This window comes from Embiotoca jacksoni, unplaced genomic scaffold, assembly GCF_022577435.1.
Source record: "Embiotoca jacksoni isolate LCO1_2020_lvr unplaced genomic scaffold, fEmbJac1.0.p SCAF_17, whole genome shotgun sequence".
Lineage (NCBI taxonomy): Eukaryota > Metazoa > Chordata > Actinopteri > Embiotocidae > Embiotoca > Embiotoca jacksoni.
In genome coordinates, this window is record NW_027185307.1 from 8,946,495 (window position 1) to 8,963,012 (window position 16,518).

Sequence of the window (16,518 nt, forward strand, 5' to 3'; positions counted from 1 at the left end):
GCTAGTCCCGAACAGTTTGGAGCCGGTGGTGACCATATTTGTGCAAGCTGCAGAGGAGCAAGCGGCGGATCTGACTCGATCTGATTGGAAACCCGGCAATACTACCTCCCGCCCACCAATTGCCGGAACCTGACTTCACCACAGACCTGTCAATCAAACAGAGCCCCTCCCCCCAAAAAACTAAAACAGCTTATTTTCTAATTAATGACAGGATTATGTTCAGATGGACCACCAGAAAACGAATAAGAAGGACCGACTTTAGCTAACAAAACCAAAATAGTTTGTGCAAAAAAATGTATTGACTTAGAATTTTATGGGACTAGTTGAGTCTATGGAGCCGGAGGCTTTTTGGACCCAACATCTAGTGGCACTCAGTGGTATTGCAGTTTAAGGCACTTCCGCACCGGCCTCACTTTGATATACAGTCAATCCGCAATAGGCTGCCATTAGGGTAAACGCATCACTGACTAATAAACACAAACTAACACAGACTAACAGACTAACACAAACTAACACATCCAGAGTGAGGTAATAATAAATATATTATATTATGCTTTTACATACAGTGTGTCCCAGCATAAGTTAAAGTTTGAACACACTTGTTTCCACTTATACTGTATGTACAGATGCATCATAGAGTATAAGTGTGTGCCTGTGTGTGATTGAAGGTAGGAGAGAAGCAGAAGTCTCCAGGAGCAGGCAGGCTGAGCCAGACTGGCCACTGTCCAGAACAGGAGCCTAAGGCATGGGCACAAACAGGCTTGTCAGTCCCCCTGATCCCTTAATGATTGATCCAAACTAGATAGCCATCATTACCATTCATGCGCTCTCTCCTCCCCAGATCTCCCTTCCTCTGTCTAATTTTACCTCCCATTTGCATGTTCCCATGGACTAATTAAACATTTCCCCGCTCTCTCCCCCACGCAGTCTCTCTACCTCGCTTTCTCTGTCTTTCGGTCTCTCCTTGTGTCCATTGGTATGAAAAATAATGCAGCACATTTTTGGCACATTATTATGTATGAAATGTGAGGGCATAATGTATTCCAGTTGGTTGGAGTTCTCCAGACCCTGTGTGTAATGAGCACAACAGAGCGAGGCTTGCCATGTAGCCAGTGTGAAGGCTGTACCTCTTTTTTCTCCCCTCTCTGTCTCTCTCGCTGTCTCCCCCTCTTAAAGACAAAAGCTGTTGACCTTCCCTCTGTCTACCACCCACACATTTCCTTCCACTATTTCCCGCCCCTCACCAATACCGCAGGAGAGTGCAGGGTTTTTCTCCAACGCCACGATCCTTTTGGTTCGTAGTTCTGTCCCACTTGGCTTTAATTTACAGTGGGAAAATAATTAGAATCTCACTTTTGCAAAGAGTGGAGTAAAAATGTAAACAATGCTTCCCTGCGGGCGGGTGCTTCATCACTTTGACAGGTGCATTTGAATTTGCCTGGGTGGCGGACAGGCTTGGTTATTTATGTGTCAGTCGCACATGGAAGCCCCGGCTGTGGCTGTAGTTGGGACTGAGACTAGGGAGGAGATTGAAGCTCCGTGGAGTGTGTTGGGTGGTGGTGGTGGTGGTGGTGGTGGTGGTCGATGTTTTGGTTTGGACTTGGGAGACTACTCAGGATGTAGCTGGTCCTGGACCTGGTGCTTTGAATGAGGCTGTGGCTGCTGACACTTGGAGAGAGGAAAGAGGCAGGATGGGGAACGGAGCTGGATGTGGAGCTTGTGTTGTACGGTTGTCAAGGGATTTACAGCTGCAGTGAGGAGAGAGCTGGGGATGGGAGGAGAACTGATACCTGGAAAAGGCTGGATTTAGGGGATTGAGGTATGGCTGGGATTGTGCATGGCAATCTGCACATGGATGGTGCTTAAAGTCATTTTAGGTTTGAAAATTAAGACTGAAAATATGTGTATGGTTTTGGCTCCATGGGTTACCACAGCGTGTCTTGGTCTTATGTGGAGCTTTTTATGTAAAAGGTGTATTTCAGGCTCACAGTCACCTGTTTTTTTATCCAGCTGTGGAAATAAAGTTTAAGGTTGTGAAACGGTTTCTTGTTGATGCTTGCTGAAAATATTGCACAGCAGTTTTTTAACTGTTCCAGCTGTTGCTGGTGGGATATTTCATCTGAATCACTGCATCAGATGATGACAGGCCTGCATTGTTGCTCAGGTTTAGGAAGTGGTGAAGGGTGGACGTCCTGAAATATGGTGCCACACGAACCATCAAAGACACCATATACCATTTTCAGATAGTGCACTTCCCCACACCATTTGTCAGTTTTCTTTCAAAAAGAGCTTGGAAACCTGTTCTATATCAAATTTAAATTATGTGAAATAAAGATGTCGTTGATTATATTTTGATAAAATAAAGACATTGGTCAATTGAATTAGGTAGTCAACTAGTCATAGCATTGTGAGGCATCAGTCTTTTGAATCAAGGAATTATAATAGCAATGAGCAACGGGATGCTGAAGTTTCATATGTGAACATCAGCTCTGGACGGCTAAGCCAAGTATTATACTTTATCAACCAGTACGTGGACACGACTGCATCTTAAATCAGACCTCTCACGTTGATTTAACCAACAATGTCCTTTCTATTTTCTGTACTCATATTAGAGCCACGTTATCACTGTGCGGTAATAGTGTCATGAGCTATTTGACAGATTTTTCTGTACAGTTCAAAACAAATGCAGTCGTAACATGAAGATGCAGTGGACATGCTAGCACAGATAAAGCCGAAAGGAGCATCAGTGATTATTGCCAAGTGAAAGCAGAGGTAGACATGGTTGCTTCTTTTGTCCAAACACACACACACACACACACACACACACACACACACACACACACACACACACACACACACACATATAAACACACAAGAGAGAAACAGTAACACTAATCTACATGCTAACACACATACATCCATGCTCACGAACAGACAAAGCCCCACACAGTGAGGCAACGCATGCGTGCATCTCCAACGCCTGCGGGCGTTGGGGGCTATGCAGCAGGGAGAGGGGGGAGGGAGCGGAGGGTTGTGGGGAGATGAGGAGGAGGAGGGGGAGCAGGGTGTGTGTGTGTGTGTGTGTGTGTGTGTGTGTGTGCGTGTGTGTGTGTGTGTGTGTGTGTATGGGTGGGTTTGGGGGGGTAGGGGGTAGGACTGTGCACTGAGGCTCTCTAAGCTATAGCGGGTCAATCCCTCCTCTCCACCACCCGAGCTGGCCTGGGTTCAAGGCCTGCTTGCTGAACACTGGGTTCACGCCACAGACACAGACACAGACAGGATGTAGGCACACAAACACACATGCCAACATGGACTCATGGACACACGCACCGCCACCATGTACTGGGATCACACACAACAATTTCAATTAACAAGTACTATTGTACAAACGCAAAAGTATTGTATGTCAAAGGTCAAACTGCACAAATGCACCTGCTCATTCACAAGAGATATTGGTGTAATCACATACAGTAGACAAGCAGATTTGTAAGGCAAATTTCTAGAAAACTGTAATGAATTACTGATTACACTACGAAGTCCACACCAGCACAATAAGGCATTACTCGTTACTTGCATTACTCAACTCAGATCCGTCAAAGGTGCCTTTAAATCTCAAATCCGCAGATTTCGAAAAACGTCCTCGCCAATTTTTATCGTCCAGTACTGGAACCTTGTCTTTGATGTGGCTAACCCAGGTATACGTCTGAGCTAACAGATAGCCCTATAATTCGGAGGAATTTACAGACCATCCAGCAGCTACCTTTAGCCTCAGTGACTCACACTCGGGTTCACTGTCCCTGCACTTTCCAACTCTGAACAAAACTAGGCGGCTCAGATTTGTTTTGCACCTGTGGCTTGTCTTCACAAGCCATTCGAGAAAACACAAAATTGTAATTTATCAGGATTTAGAGGTGAACCATCTTCCCAACCTCAAGCCTTCTCACCCAGCTGACATGTTTTGGATCAGTCTATCCACTAAATACAGAGACCAGACTGATAACCCTCAATCATGCTTTCATAAAGACAGTAAATAAGGTGACACCAAATGTCAGAGCAACAGAGAGTTGCTGAGATGATTAACTGTAATATTATTATTGAACGTGAAGTTGTGATCTTTTACTTCCGACAGAGAAAAGTAATTACATTGGTGTAAGTAATGCACTACTGCCCACCGATAAACATACACACACATTTGGTTCATGCAACACATACACATACAAAGCCAAGATAGGCCACAGCACATTGCTCATGGCTGGGAACAGACCAAACCACGAAGCGTAGAAGACCACCGACATACATGCATGGATAAGCCAAGCAATGTCAGCCATTAGGATGGAAATAGATATGCTATTATTGTAAATTTGGCCAATATGTAGACGGTCGGCGGATATAATTGGAGCAGCTTGAAAATGGCATGGATGCACACTGTCTGCGTTGGGCCTGATTTGGCTGAAGCAAAGGTCTGTGTCTGGTTAAACGCACCACTGGACAAGACAGGCCACCCATTCATATTTGCATGGAGGGGCACACACACATACATACATGCATGAACACACGCACACAGTGACAAAATGGATAGTGTGCTGCAGCGGCTTTCACCCACCCTCCTTGCATTACTGTGCCTATAAAGCAAAGATCACGGTCTATAAATACTTCAACTTGAATAATCACAGTTAATGTGCAAGAATAGACTCCATCCGAAAGTAGCACAGACCGAATTGGACTTCGAGAAAAGAAAAACAAGCAAAAATAACTGTATTTACAGTCAGAATAAACCGAACGACTTTAAAAAGAGATTATCCATCGAGATAGTATCTCTGAGTGCCTGAGATAATCCAGAAAATAAGATATGCATAATTCGCTGTTACTAATCTCCTTTGCAGAAAGCCTACTCCCAACCTACAGTAAACAAATCAGATAGCGGCCCATCTTTTTTTCTTCCACACCATTTCTGACTCACCCTGGGCCCTAAGGAGATCACTCAAGGTTTGTTCTGGAGGATATAGAAGTTTACTTGCAACTTTAAATTACAAAGGAAAATAAGTCTGCTCCACACTTAAATGCTTTTAATATTCTCACAAATGACTGACAATTTAATGAAGTTAATTGAAATAAAGGTGATTAAAGCACTGAACACATTACAATAATGAACCCACCTGCAAATATGTAACTTCGAACCTGCCACACCACACAATCAAACCGGTAGGCTAATAGACTACCACATTGAAGCATGTAGATCCATTGGCATTAAAGCACATGTCTAATATGTCCTAATACTAAGTGTTGTCAAAGCCAAGCTAATCACATTACCAATAATTTCCACCAAACTAATTCAACATTTGTGGCATGCCTCCTTCAGGTAATCCTTTTGTGGTGGGAAAATATTTCTCTCACTCTAACTGCACGGAACCCATATTTCAAGATGTCGTGTTCAATTCCCCACATTTCAGGAGAGCGGGCTCCGTATTAAGATGCTGCAGACAGATGCCAAAGTTGAGCATTGCCTTTGATATCCAGAATTTGACTTTGGAGTAGCTTCAACCTAATCAAGCCTCGGAGGCTGGAGGTGATAAGTATCCAAGCCAATAACCAAAATGAGAGCTGGGAATCAGTGGTACGACTTCACACCCGTTCTCTCTCCCACAGATACAGTGTGTGTGTGTGTGTGTGTGTGCGCGCGCACGCACGCACGCACACACACAACGTTGTCTCTTTAAGGTTATGAGTAAAACCTTATGAGAAAAAAAAAAAAAAAATCCTCCAAATGTCTATCTCTCCTCGGGATGTCATGTGGGGCTGTTAAGACGCGACACCTGTCACAATCACCAGGACTTCTTCATCCCCTCGGGGCCACAGGAAGCGGCCAAGGTCAAACTCTTTAAAGGAAAGGAAGGGAGTGAAGGGAAAAGAAGTGACTAACGACGGACAGTCACAAAGGATCAGATCTGTCAAATTCAAGCTGTAAAACCTCTGTGGCGTCAGAGGCTGTGTATGCATGTTTGTTCGAGGGCATGTTACATACAGCATTGCCCCTGTGTGCATATAAAGCAGGCCTGCATGTGTGGCATATGTCTTGTAACTTTTCCTCAGCGGACATAATCAGCCTCTTTTCCCTCAATATCATGGCATAATTAATCGGTTAAAGTGTTTGGTTGAACCGCACTCTACACCAGCTACACAGATCTGAGCCTGGTGGTTTGGTCGCAAAACTCCTCCTAATTTTGTTCCGTGTTTGGAGAGCTCTTGCTAAAAATCTTTTCTCACTCTTCAACAGTCGTTTGTTGCCTTCTGTTTCGCATTATGGGATGGCAAGGAAACGGCAAGGACTCCTCAGGATTTGGCCTAATGCAGGAGGAAGGAGGAGAGGGGGGGAAAAAAAGTGGTGAAAACCTGGTGTCAATTTAACCTCTTCCAGCAGCACATGTTTTGACAGCTGAGGGGCGAAGCCTCATATTATGAAGAAATTATAGGAAAAAGCTCTTCCTCGCTGATGGTTTCATAAGAGTCAAGTGTCCAAAATATTCAAACTCAGTGCTTTGGAACAATATCCCGGCATCTAAGCGAGATCCTTTTGTGTGACAAGGAGGTCGAACACACTGCCGGCTGCTAACCAAAGGCGCTTCCTTGTTTAGACTCATTCTCTTTTGCACTCTCTCATCCCCCCCTCCCTCTCGCAGAAAAAAGCCTGCCCAGGCCCAGGCATTGGTAGATAATGACATCCTCTCCCTGGATTAATTGTAAGGGACACATTAAGCAATGGGGCTGACACTCCCTGTAATTAAACTGTTCACACCGACGAGTTCATACTGGAACACTTTCTCCTTTCTGTCTCTTTAGCTACTGCCGGATCTGTGAGCCTGTTTAGAAACGCAGGTGGAGAAAAAGAGGTAGTGCATCACCTAGTGACATACAAACAAATATACGAGAGGGTTTGAGGGCTCTTACTCGTTCATAAACCTATAATGATCACGTGACAGATGTTAAAAGGACTGATATGTGGTAAGTTGTAAGGTAGATGCTTATATAATTCAATGGCTGAGCCTGCAGTCTATACATTTTCATGTGTGGATCTAAGAAGTCAAAACAATCACGCAGTCCCTACAAGAATTTGTTATCTTGGAATTGCAATAAATAATGTATACAATACTTATGTGAGTGTGCAAATTTGCTAAATTCCCACAATTTTTCAGCAAAAAAATGTCATCAACAGAAGCTCAGCTGAAAGGGGTTACGATATAAAGTAGTCTCTCCAAATAAAACTCGCTTTATTAACAAAAATAACTCAACGCATATATAACGCATTTTCAACCAGCAAGGCTCTGCTCCTCTCTTCTTATCGGCAAAACAAACTCTGTGCACTGAAGGAAACCGGAAGTGACAGGGTTTGTGGGAAATGTGGCCTCATCATTAAAATGAGAAATACTGCGTGTTGAATTAGTTTTATACACACCAGCAATTGTAAGAGACAGCACTTTGTTTTTGTGCATACAGTCTGTGTTGAATTAATATTAAGTAAAAAGCTCTTATTTTAATGGCAGATGTAGCTTTTGTATTCTATATTACTGTAAGACACAGTTTTTTCTGTCGAGCTTTTACAGAAATCTTTGTAAACCCATGGTTAGAAAAAAAAAAAGAAGATAAGTAAAATATTTCTGTGATGTGCAGCATACTTATTATCATAGGAAGTACATCATACTCTTTATCAGGGAGTGCTTAAACCCCCCCCCCCCCACAATTTTTTATTCTCTACTTGCAATTTTTTTTAATATCTGCAATTCTACCACAAAAAAACTCACTTAAAACTCCATAAATTACAGTGCAATTTTTGAGAAAATCCACTGCAAAATCAAGCATTTTTGATTGATATTACATACATATCACTTTTCTCGGGTCACCTCAGAGCTAATATTTCTTCTTTAATTCACAGACTACTTTGAATGGGCCAGGTCAGTTTGCATGGAGATGTTTTGTATTTGTGCCCATTTAACTGAATCTGAGAGGAGGTGAAAGTGTAACGGTGTTTGATCTTTATCTGTTTTTGTTTTTTTTCCCTCTTTTTTTTTTTTAACCACCGTGCACCATTTTCACACATTACTGCCCAGCAAAGTCCATGACCTTTTCAGGAACACAGGCATGTAGCCTTTGCAGTCATAGCTCATATTGAGCTCCCTAATGCTCCGACTGTGGATGCTGTGCTTGCTGCTGTGTCGCTCCTGTCCTTGCCTGCCTGCTTGCTATCGCCCCAAGCCACTGGGGCCCTCAGCACTGTCCACTAAAAAAAAAAAAAAAAAAAACATCCACTGTAATTGAAGAAGCCACTCTAATGTGACATGCGCATGCAGGCAAGCAGAAAGGTTTGCATGAACATACTCACACTCACAAATGTGCATGACAGCATACGCACCTGCACGGACGTACCGTGTGTACATGAACAGATTTGCAGCCAAGCACATAAACGCATGCACGCTCACACACACTGACTACATTGCTCTTTGGTCGAGGTTTTTAGGGGGGTTGGGAGGGCTCTGTTGACCCCATGCTTACCCCCCCCCTCCCACACACACACACACATACGCCATAGACCAGTGGTTGCCCCCTGACCACCCCTCCTTTGCTGCTGAAGCACTCAGCTCTTCCTCTCCTCTCCTGGTGTTCCTGTGTTGCTGTTATGGGTTCCTGTTCAGGAGCTGAAGGTTCTATTGTTACTTGACAGCGGTTCCTGTGTATCCCGTCACGGCCTACTGCTCCCTCTGTCCGCCTTCCTCTCCAAAGCTGCTTCTTCATTCACTCGACTTTAGATTCGCATCTCAGGTGGCTCATGCTTTACTATTTGCACAGCACAGGACGGATGAATAGTCCGACTTCAGTGCCAAGTTATAGTGCACACAGGGTGATGGGCTTTATTGTAGAGTTTAGAGCATGTCGATGATATGATGATGTCAACTCATTTACAACAATACGTGTACAATTAAAGTAGGCAGGATGGCAGAGGTGTGTCTCTTTGTGGCTATTATTCTTTTACAATGAGATAAAACTATATTTAGTTTTTTTGGCGGGAAAATGGATGACCCTAAAATCTCTCTCTGGTCAGGTGGTGACAACATGTACCGGCTGTCGATTAAAATGGAGAACAGATCTCATATGATTAACAGCCAGCCTCCCAGACTCCGGTTGTCATTACCACTCCAATCTGTGCTGTCTGACTCTCAACAGGTTTACCCTCCGCCAACCACGCTGCTGTTACAAAGCACCTTGGGTGTTCCCAAACTCGCCCGCTGGTAACCCATTACCAAGACATACAGAGACAAACGGCACAAAGGTACGCAAATGTTGATGCAATCAGGTTGAGAAAACATCTCCAGGGCCACCATACAACCCCCCCTCCCCCCTCTCTCTCTCTCTCTCCTTCCCCACTTCTTTTAATCTCTCCCTCTCTCCTTCAATTATCACAATGTCACCACCACCACTGGGAAACTTTTCCTTTCGGTGAATTAACATCGTAAGAGCTTTGCAGCGGGTAAGCTGATGCTCTACTCTGTCATTGTCAAAGCGGTGGCTCCGACAAAACAGTTTGCGTACCTGCTTAAGTATTACAGAAATTAACACCTCCCTTCCAGGTACAGTAATCAAGGGGGTGACGGGAGACAATTAATTAGGTCCATCTGCATCACTGCCTTTACATAATTAATGGGGCTCATTACTGAACAGCTAGTATGATGTGGAGCATGTTAGCCCACTCACTAGCTCAGAGCATTATAGTACTAAAAGCGCTGGGAGAGTGAAGATTTTTGTTTATTGACGTCAATTTGTACAAATTTGCCTCCAGTTGTCGAACCGGCAGTGTTTGATTGTAGTTTCCCATCAAAATCTGTAAACTTTTTATGGGCTTATTCTACAGATTTTCAACACGAAACCAGGAAAAAAACAGTTATATGCATCGCCATAAAACTAAATACCGACACACATGGAAAATGACGACCAAATCAAGTAATACCAGAACACAAGGAATACTGATAATATTAATTCTAGAAAAAACACAAATATTTCCAAACAATTTCTTACATAGGTGCAGAAACAATGCATACTTACCAGGCTAAACATGTGACATATTTTACATATGTGAAGAGCAAAGTGGAACAAAAAGTGTCAGGCAATTCTTAAGGAATTTCAATTATGAAAAATACCATAATTGGTGGGTGAGCTAATGCTCCCTCTCTGAGCTGTTATCCACGACACTTGAGGCAGATGGTCTTTGACAGAAACTCAGTGTTTTCTCCTTCCTTCAAGAGCTCAAATTAAAAAGCACACAGGTAGGTGGGTCCTCAGCGTATTCAGCCAGGAAGCTCCACTACTGACATCCTAACCCGAGAGTAATATTCAAACCTTGAAGCAACTCAAATGATCATATGGCATGGAGGAATCTATAATATAAAGTTAATTGGGGAGAAAGTAAAAATTAGATTATGTTTTATGACCGCCTTGTGAAAATTACAAGTTTGATAATAATAGGCCATTTGCAGGTTGGATATTGAATGTGGATTCTTCTTTATTGTTTTAGTGCTGGAGGGAGACACAGCGTCACAGAGATTTTGCTGAGGTCTAAGTTATGGCACAGCACATCCAGGAAACTAGTTTTAACCTAATTGATTACTGTCACCTCACACTTATTTTTACTTGCTCTAACTTTTGCCTTTTTTGTGTTACTGCATATACAGTAGGGGAGTTGATACTGATGTGGTGTAAGAACAACGAATGATGCTGTGCAGACTGCCAATATAAATTTGATATAAATATCTGTTTGCTTATGTTCAGCATTGGGAAAGGGTTTGAGGCACAATAAATTAGGATGTTGTTTTTATATATTAACTTCATATAAAGAGTGGTAAATGAGAAAAAATTTAAATCAAGGCAATATTTGCTGTGACCACCCAATAAAACAATCACTATTCTCCTAGGTACACTTTCACAGAGTACTTGGCACATAGGTTGTTCTGAACGTATTAGAGGATTTGCCACAGTTTTCCTTTGGATTTAGTCTGTTTTAGTATCTTCGGTCTTATCATGTAATCCCACACGACTCTACTTCTTTATGACTCTTTTTTTAATACAAGGGGTTGCTGCCGTGCTGCAGACGGTGGGATACTGCATGGAAGTGCCTAAAACCTTTGCACGGTATTGAATATCTTCAATGGAAGTCTGCTATTTGGTCTTTAAAATAATGCTAAAGTGTGCTTGTCCTAAAAGCTTGTTTTCTTGAATTAGTTTGTAGTTCACATGATCCGATCAGTAATGACAGCTTGGATACAAGAAACTCAGACATGTCAGACTCTTACAAAAGGCTGCCTGCTTAATCACAGTTTAAACATGCTGACAGATTTCTAACTTACATACTTGCATTGAAGGTTTTCTGTGTGACAAAGAGACAAACGATACCTGTGATCCATCACAAGCGGATCTATCATGATAAAAGATTAACCTTAAAAGACTTTCAGATGTGATTCTCCAAAATATGTTCTATCTTCAGTGGTGGCAGCTGACATACAATGGGTATCAAATTAGGCTAAAACAAACACGAGGTATTTGCAGTTCCTGTTTGCCCAAGTTCTGATTTGTTGAAAATGTCAGACTCTATCCTTCTAAGGGCATAATGTTCAATACGTTTTTGGCTGCAGCCTGCTGCTGCTCCTGCGAGTACCTTGTTTTCCTTTTCCTCATCCCTCCTTTCTCTCACTCAGCTAATGAAGGCCTCGTAGCCCACTGTTATTAAAATTACGCCCTTGCCTCTGATATTAATTGGGTCCATAATAAGGAATGCGTCAGATTCATTATTTAATTGCAAGGGCACATTTGGAATACAGTTTCTGAAATGTATTTTTAATGAAAAACACTACATCCTGACCTAATCAGATCAACCTTATTCTATCTAATTAAGGATGCAAAAAATCATTAGAGTTGCAAAATATTAGTTTCAGCTCTGTCGGGCTGCTCCTTTGCTCGCCTTCATGAATATATTTTTTTTCTCTGTCTATGATAAATAGTTAATGAGGGAAAAATGACAAAAATTTGCATGTAGGCAAATTAGTCTAATAAGGATATGTCTTTGCTGAGTTAGGAAAGTGACCCTTTTCATAGGAGAAATTGTTACAATAATTATGAAATAATGGCAAGGCCCATCTTATTTTGATGAAAAATGGTCTGCTTGAATAATGTAAAAATGTTAAAATGCAATAACCCTAAATTTTCATCATGCTAGAGAACGTGTTAACGTGTTAGCATTTTATCAGTTTAATAACACCAAATTAGGTACAATAGGAAGTGTGCTGTAATTGTTGCTGTGAAGGGAGATATGCAGTAATGCAAGGATGATTTAGCAGTGCACCACAGCGAGAGGCCATCAGCTGCTAAATGAAGCATTTCCTTAATCACAAACTTTAGAGATGTAATTTCTTTCAAAGTCTCCAAACATTGGGAGGTTCAATTTTCTCCCAATAAACAGGTCCATCACCATCCCATTAGCAGTGGTGTCGTCACCTCTCAGAGCCAGGGTTGCAGTTCATTAAGGCTTACAAGGAAAAAAAAAAAAAGCAGCTGTTAAATGCTCCAAATTATTGTATCTTGTGAGTTTAATATTATATTTAAAACTGTTTTAGGTAAGCTAAATGTGCTCTTTGCAAATACTAAACAAAAGTAATTTTTCTCTCCTTTTCATGAGCTCAGTTTTTTTTATAAAACTCTCCATCGGGAACAGTGAGTGAGCTCACTGAGGCTTAGAGTGGAGCTGATCAACATTTTGCAAGACTAATTTGTATAGACAGTTAAAAACTTGATTTACTCTTTTGTGTGACAAGAAACATCAACTAAGGTGAATCATTTATATAGGAATAATATAGTGTTGCTTTGTTTGGTGACAAAATACAAATTCTGACAAAATCAGTCCTGTTTTTATTAATATAATAAATGTAATCATGTATTTATCTGTTGAAATCCCTGCAGATAACTAAATGAGAATTTTATTGTGTTTGGAAATATGTGATTTGCCTCCATTCACACATCAGGAAGTCAACCCAATATACAGATTCTGTAGGTTTCACAGGAAATATTGTAGTTATTCATTTACTGATCTTTACTACTTGTACCCTTAAAACTCTCTTTTGGCTTTCACAAACTCGTTAAAACTCCCCTGTAAGACAAAATCATGCATTAGTTCCTAACAGCCAGTCCCCGTTTCCCCAGAAACCGAGCATCTACTGTAGTTTCTGCTTCCATATATAGTCATGTGAACTTGTGCAAGCAAAGAGCAAGAGAGTTAATGAACATGGAGAACAGCGAGCGATGTGTGCCACTAACAAATCCTACAGAATAAATTAAAGGGGGACTGCAGTTTGATCGCTGCATTCTATTTCCCTTATCTCAACAAGTCACATTTTCAATCACTATGCAAAGATTTTACATCGGGTGGAGGCTCGGTGCTAATACGCTGCCCTTCCCCGTGTCATCACCATCGACCTGCGCTGGGCTGTCAAACATGCGACAGCCTCTCTGTGATAGTAATTTCATGGGGACGTGCATTTATTAGAACCGCCTTCACTGACATCCAGATGTCCACATAAAGACGATGCCCACTATGACGTGCACATGCATCCCAGTATGTGAGGTGATTGAGCAGTCTCTCTTTAATGAAATATCTTCGGAAATTGGTTTTCACAGACTAATCAGGCAGCCCGCTAGCCGACTTTCTGTTTTGGTAATTATCTTGTACTAATTAGAATGAAGCTAAAGACCTCTGAGATGAATTCTCAGCTTTCTCAAATGTAACTAAAGAAAATTTAATGATATAAAATGAGCCCATTCTATACATCCTTTCAGATGTAATATCTCCTTTAAAGTGACCAGTGAATGTTATATGGTGCCATCTTGGCTGCCATGTAATGTTCCTTTCTTTGTCCCACACATCAAGGCAGAAACTTCACTGAGTTACAGACAACCAAAGGTAATTCCCCTCCTTTACACAGACTAATCGAACACACTGGTATCAATAGACATTTAGATCATTCTGTCCTAAAGAAAACAGTCACTAGCCCAATTAATTAAAAAGGGTTTGGGTAGATGAGCATTGTCTAAAGAAACAGGAGGAGAGACCACAGTGTTGTGATGTGTTTACCTTGCGCCTCTCCCCATTGAAGCCTCTCCACTGCTCTGCCTTCTTTAGAATGTAGCTCAGCTCCTGATTGGACAGCTCAAGGTCATGAGGCAGGAAGTACATCCCCTCCTTGGCTGTGAGTCGCTGAAAGACATCCAGGATGCGACCATCGTTGTGGAATCTGGAAGGTGAGGGGGGAAAAAAAAAGTGAGGAGAGGGAAGTGGAAGCAGGAGTGATGCCAGACCAAATCACTGCCTCTGCCGTATAAAGATCCCACTGAGCCGGATGTCTAAGCAGGGAAAACATGCAGCTTTGCCTCGTGTCAAAGATGACAACTGTGCATAACTAGCTCTGTGGCTACCTCTGCCAAACAGACTGACTGGCTTTCATGGAACAGGTCAAATCACAATGACCCCAACCTGCTGGAAAAAACATATGAAACGTATTGATTACACAGAGCATATTTGCAGTGTGATGCTCTATAAAAGTCTAATACATCTATTGAAACAGCAAAAGGAATCAAACAAATTGGCCTCTGAGTGGGAAGTACTTTGGTAACACAAGCTGACTGTAGCGATGTCTGTGTTTGGCTGGATGTCTGCGTGGTTGTACATCTGTTAATGTGTGGGAGTCAGATCCTGGGATATTCGTCAGTGTTAATGCTGAGCTTCAAAGATGGCAGATGCAACGGACGTGCTGGTTGCAGATGTGTCTGGAGAGCCCGGCTTGAGTCACAAGAAAATGTTCTGCACAGCAGAAGGCGTATCGATTCATACCTCCAGATGAGTGCACATCACCAAAGTGTTATTTTTCTTTTGCCACACAAGGGTGCATGCAGCCAACCCCTAAAAAGAAACACCATGTCTGTAAACAAATGCCTTGGCTGACCATCAAAACCGGCAGACCTTGTGCCCTTCCATAGAGATTCTAGCCAGTCAGAGGGTAATCAACTCTCAAATAAAACCAACATCAAGGAGACAAGGATTTATACAAGAAGCTGGTACGCAGCTTTGAACTCAGCATCATTCCCCATCGCTCTTGGGATAGGAATGTTTGTAGAATCTTGACCTCAGACACAGGAATAGCATGCATTCATTTTCATCCTACACTTGAATTGTGCTTCTCATTCATTTATGCGGTCTCGCTCTTGGAGGAATTCACCATCTTTGCATCTTTGTGCTTCAAAAAAGGATAATTTCCTTGGTGGAGGAAGAGCCCTGAAAATAAGTTATTCTTTCGATGTGAGGTATGACCTGAATCATAAGGGTCATATTAGGTCTTTTTCAGTTTAAGGGTCACCACGAGGACATTCTTATAGTAACGTATGGAATAGATGTTAAAAGAGAATTCATGACATGACAGTGACTGATAAAAAAAAAAAAAAAGGGGACAGTTTAAATAAAACAATATTTTTTTTTGGTGTTAAATCTACGTTAAATGTATATTATGAAAAATTATTGTACCATATGAAATACTATTATTTCATTGGAATTGGTCAATTAATGGCCTTTATGTATTATTTCAACTTGATCCCACTAAAGTCTACATAAGGAGCAGGTTGGATGAGGTTAGGGCTTTCCCCCAGGAGACCTGTGTTAGAGTCAATGAGAAAACAAAAGTCAACATGGTCTTATTTTAAGAAACGTACATAATAAAATGTGTGTATCTAACTTATGTATCGTATGTAAAGTAAATATGTAAGTAATGTTACTTACATATCTAACATACTCCTTCACTCCAAACCATGATCTTTTCCTAAACCTAACTATGTTGTGTTAGTGCATAAACCCAAGGCACCATGTGCATATTTTTGGGAAGCCAGCAGGCTCTTCTGATGCAGCAGAATTTTATACCTTAAGAATAAAAATTCAATTCAATGTATTTATATTTAAATAGCGGCAAATCCCAACACAGGTTATTTCAAGGCACTTAACACGGTAAAGAAAAATTCAAACTAAATTTTAAGAATCGGAGATTGATGTTTGCTATTCCTTTGAGTTAAACATTTATTGTTAATTATGTTATACAACAGTCCTTCATTGTGCAATACAGGTATACATGAAATTTAGTGAACATAAGACATGCAAACTTGTATACTGAACATCCTTCCTCACAGAAACCCACATGAATACTGAGACATACAGTAAGTGTGAAGGGGAATGCAGAATGATAATTTTTTTTTTAGTTTCTAACCTCTTAACCTGCATCAATATCAACGTGACATCACTCTTTATGGTGTTTATGAAGTTTCAAAGAGGATAGAGGTATAACATGTATTTTTACAGGCAGTGAATAAAGGTTGCCTAAAATGTAATTAAAAAAAAGGATAACAGTCCATTCTATCTATACATATGGCCCGAGGCATTTTTTTTAGAAA

General features: G+C 41.4%; 1 protein-coding gene across 1 annotated transcript in view; it reads right to left on the minus strand.

The window, feature by feature from the left end:
* The window catches only part of ofcc1 (orofacial cleft 1 candidate 1), an 81,806-nt gene that overhangs the window by 10,532 nt on the left and 54,756 nt on the right, over positions 1–16,518 (minus strand). Inside the window, exon 21 of the mRNA XM_069151143.1 lies at positions 14,162–14,321. Coding sequence (XP_069007244.1) covers positions 14,162–14,321 — 160 coding nt within the window. The remainder of the gene's footprint in view (positions 1–14,161; positions 14,322–16,518) is intronic.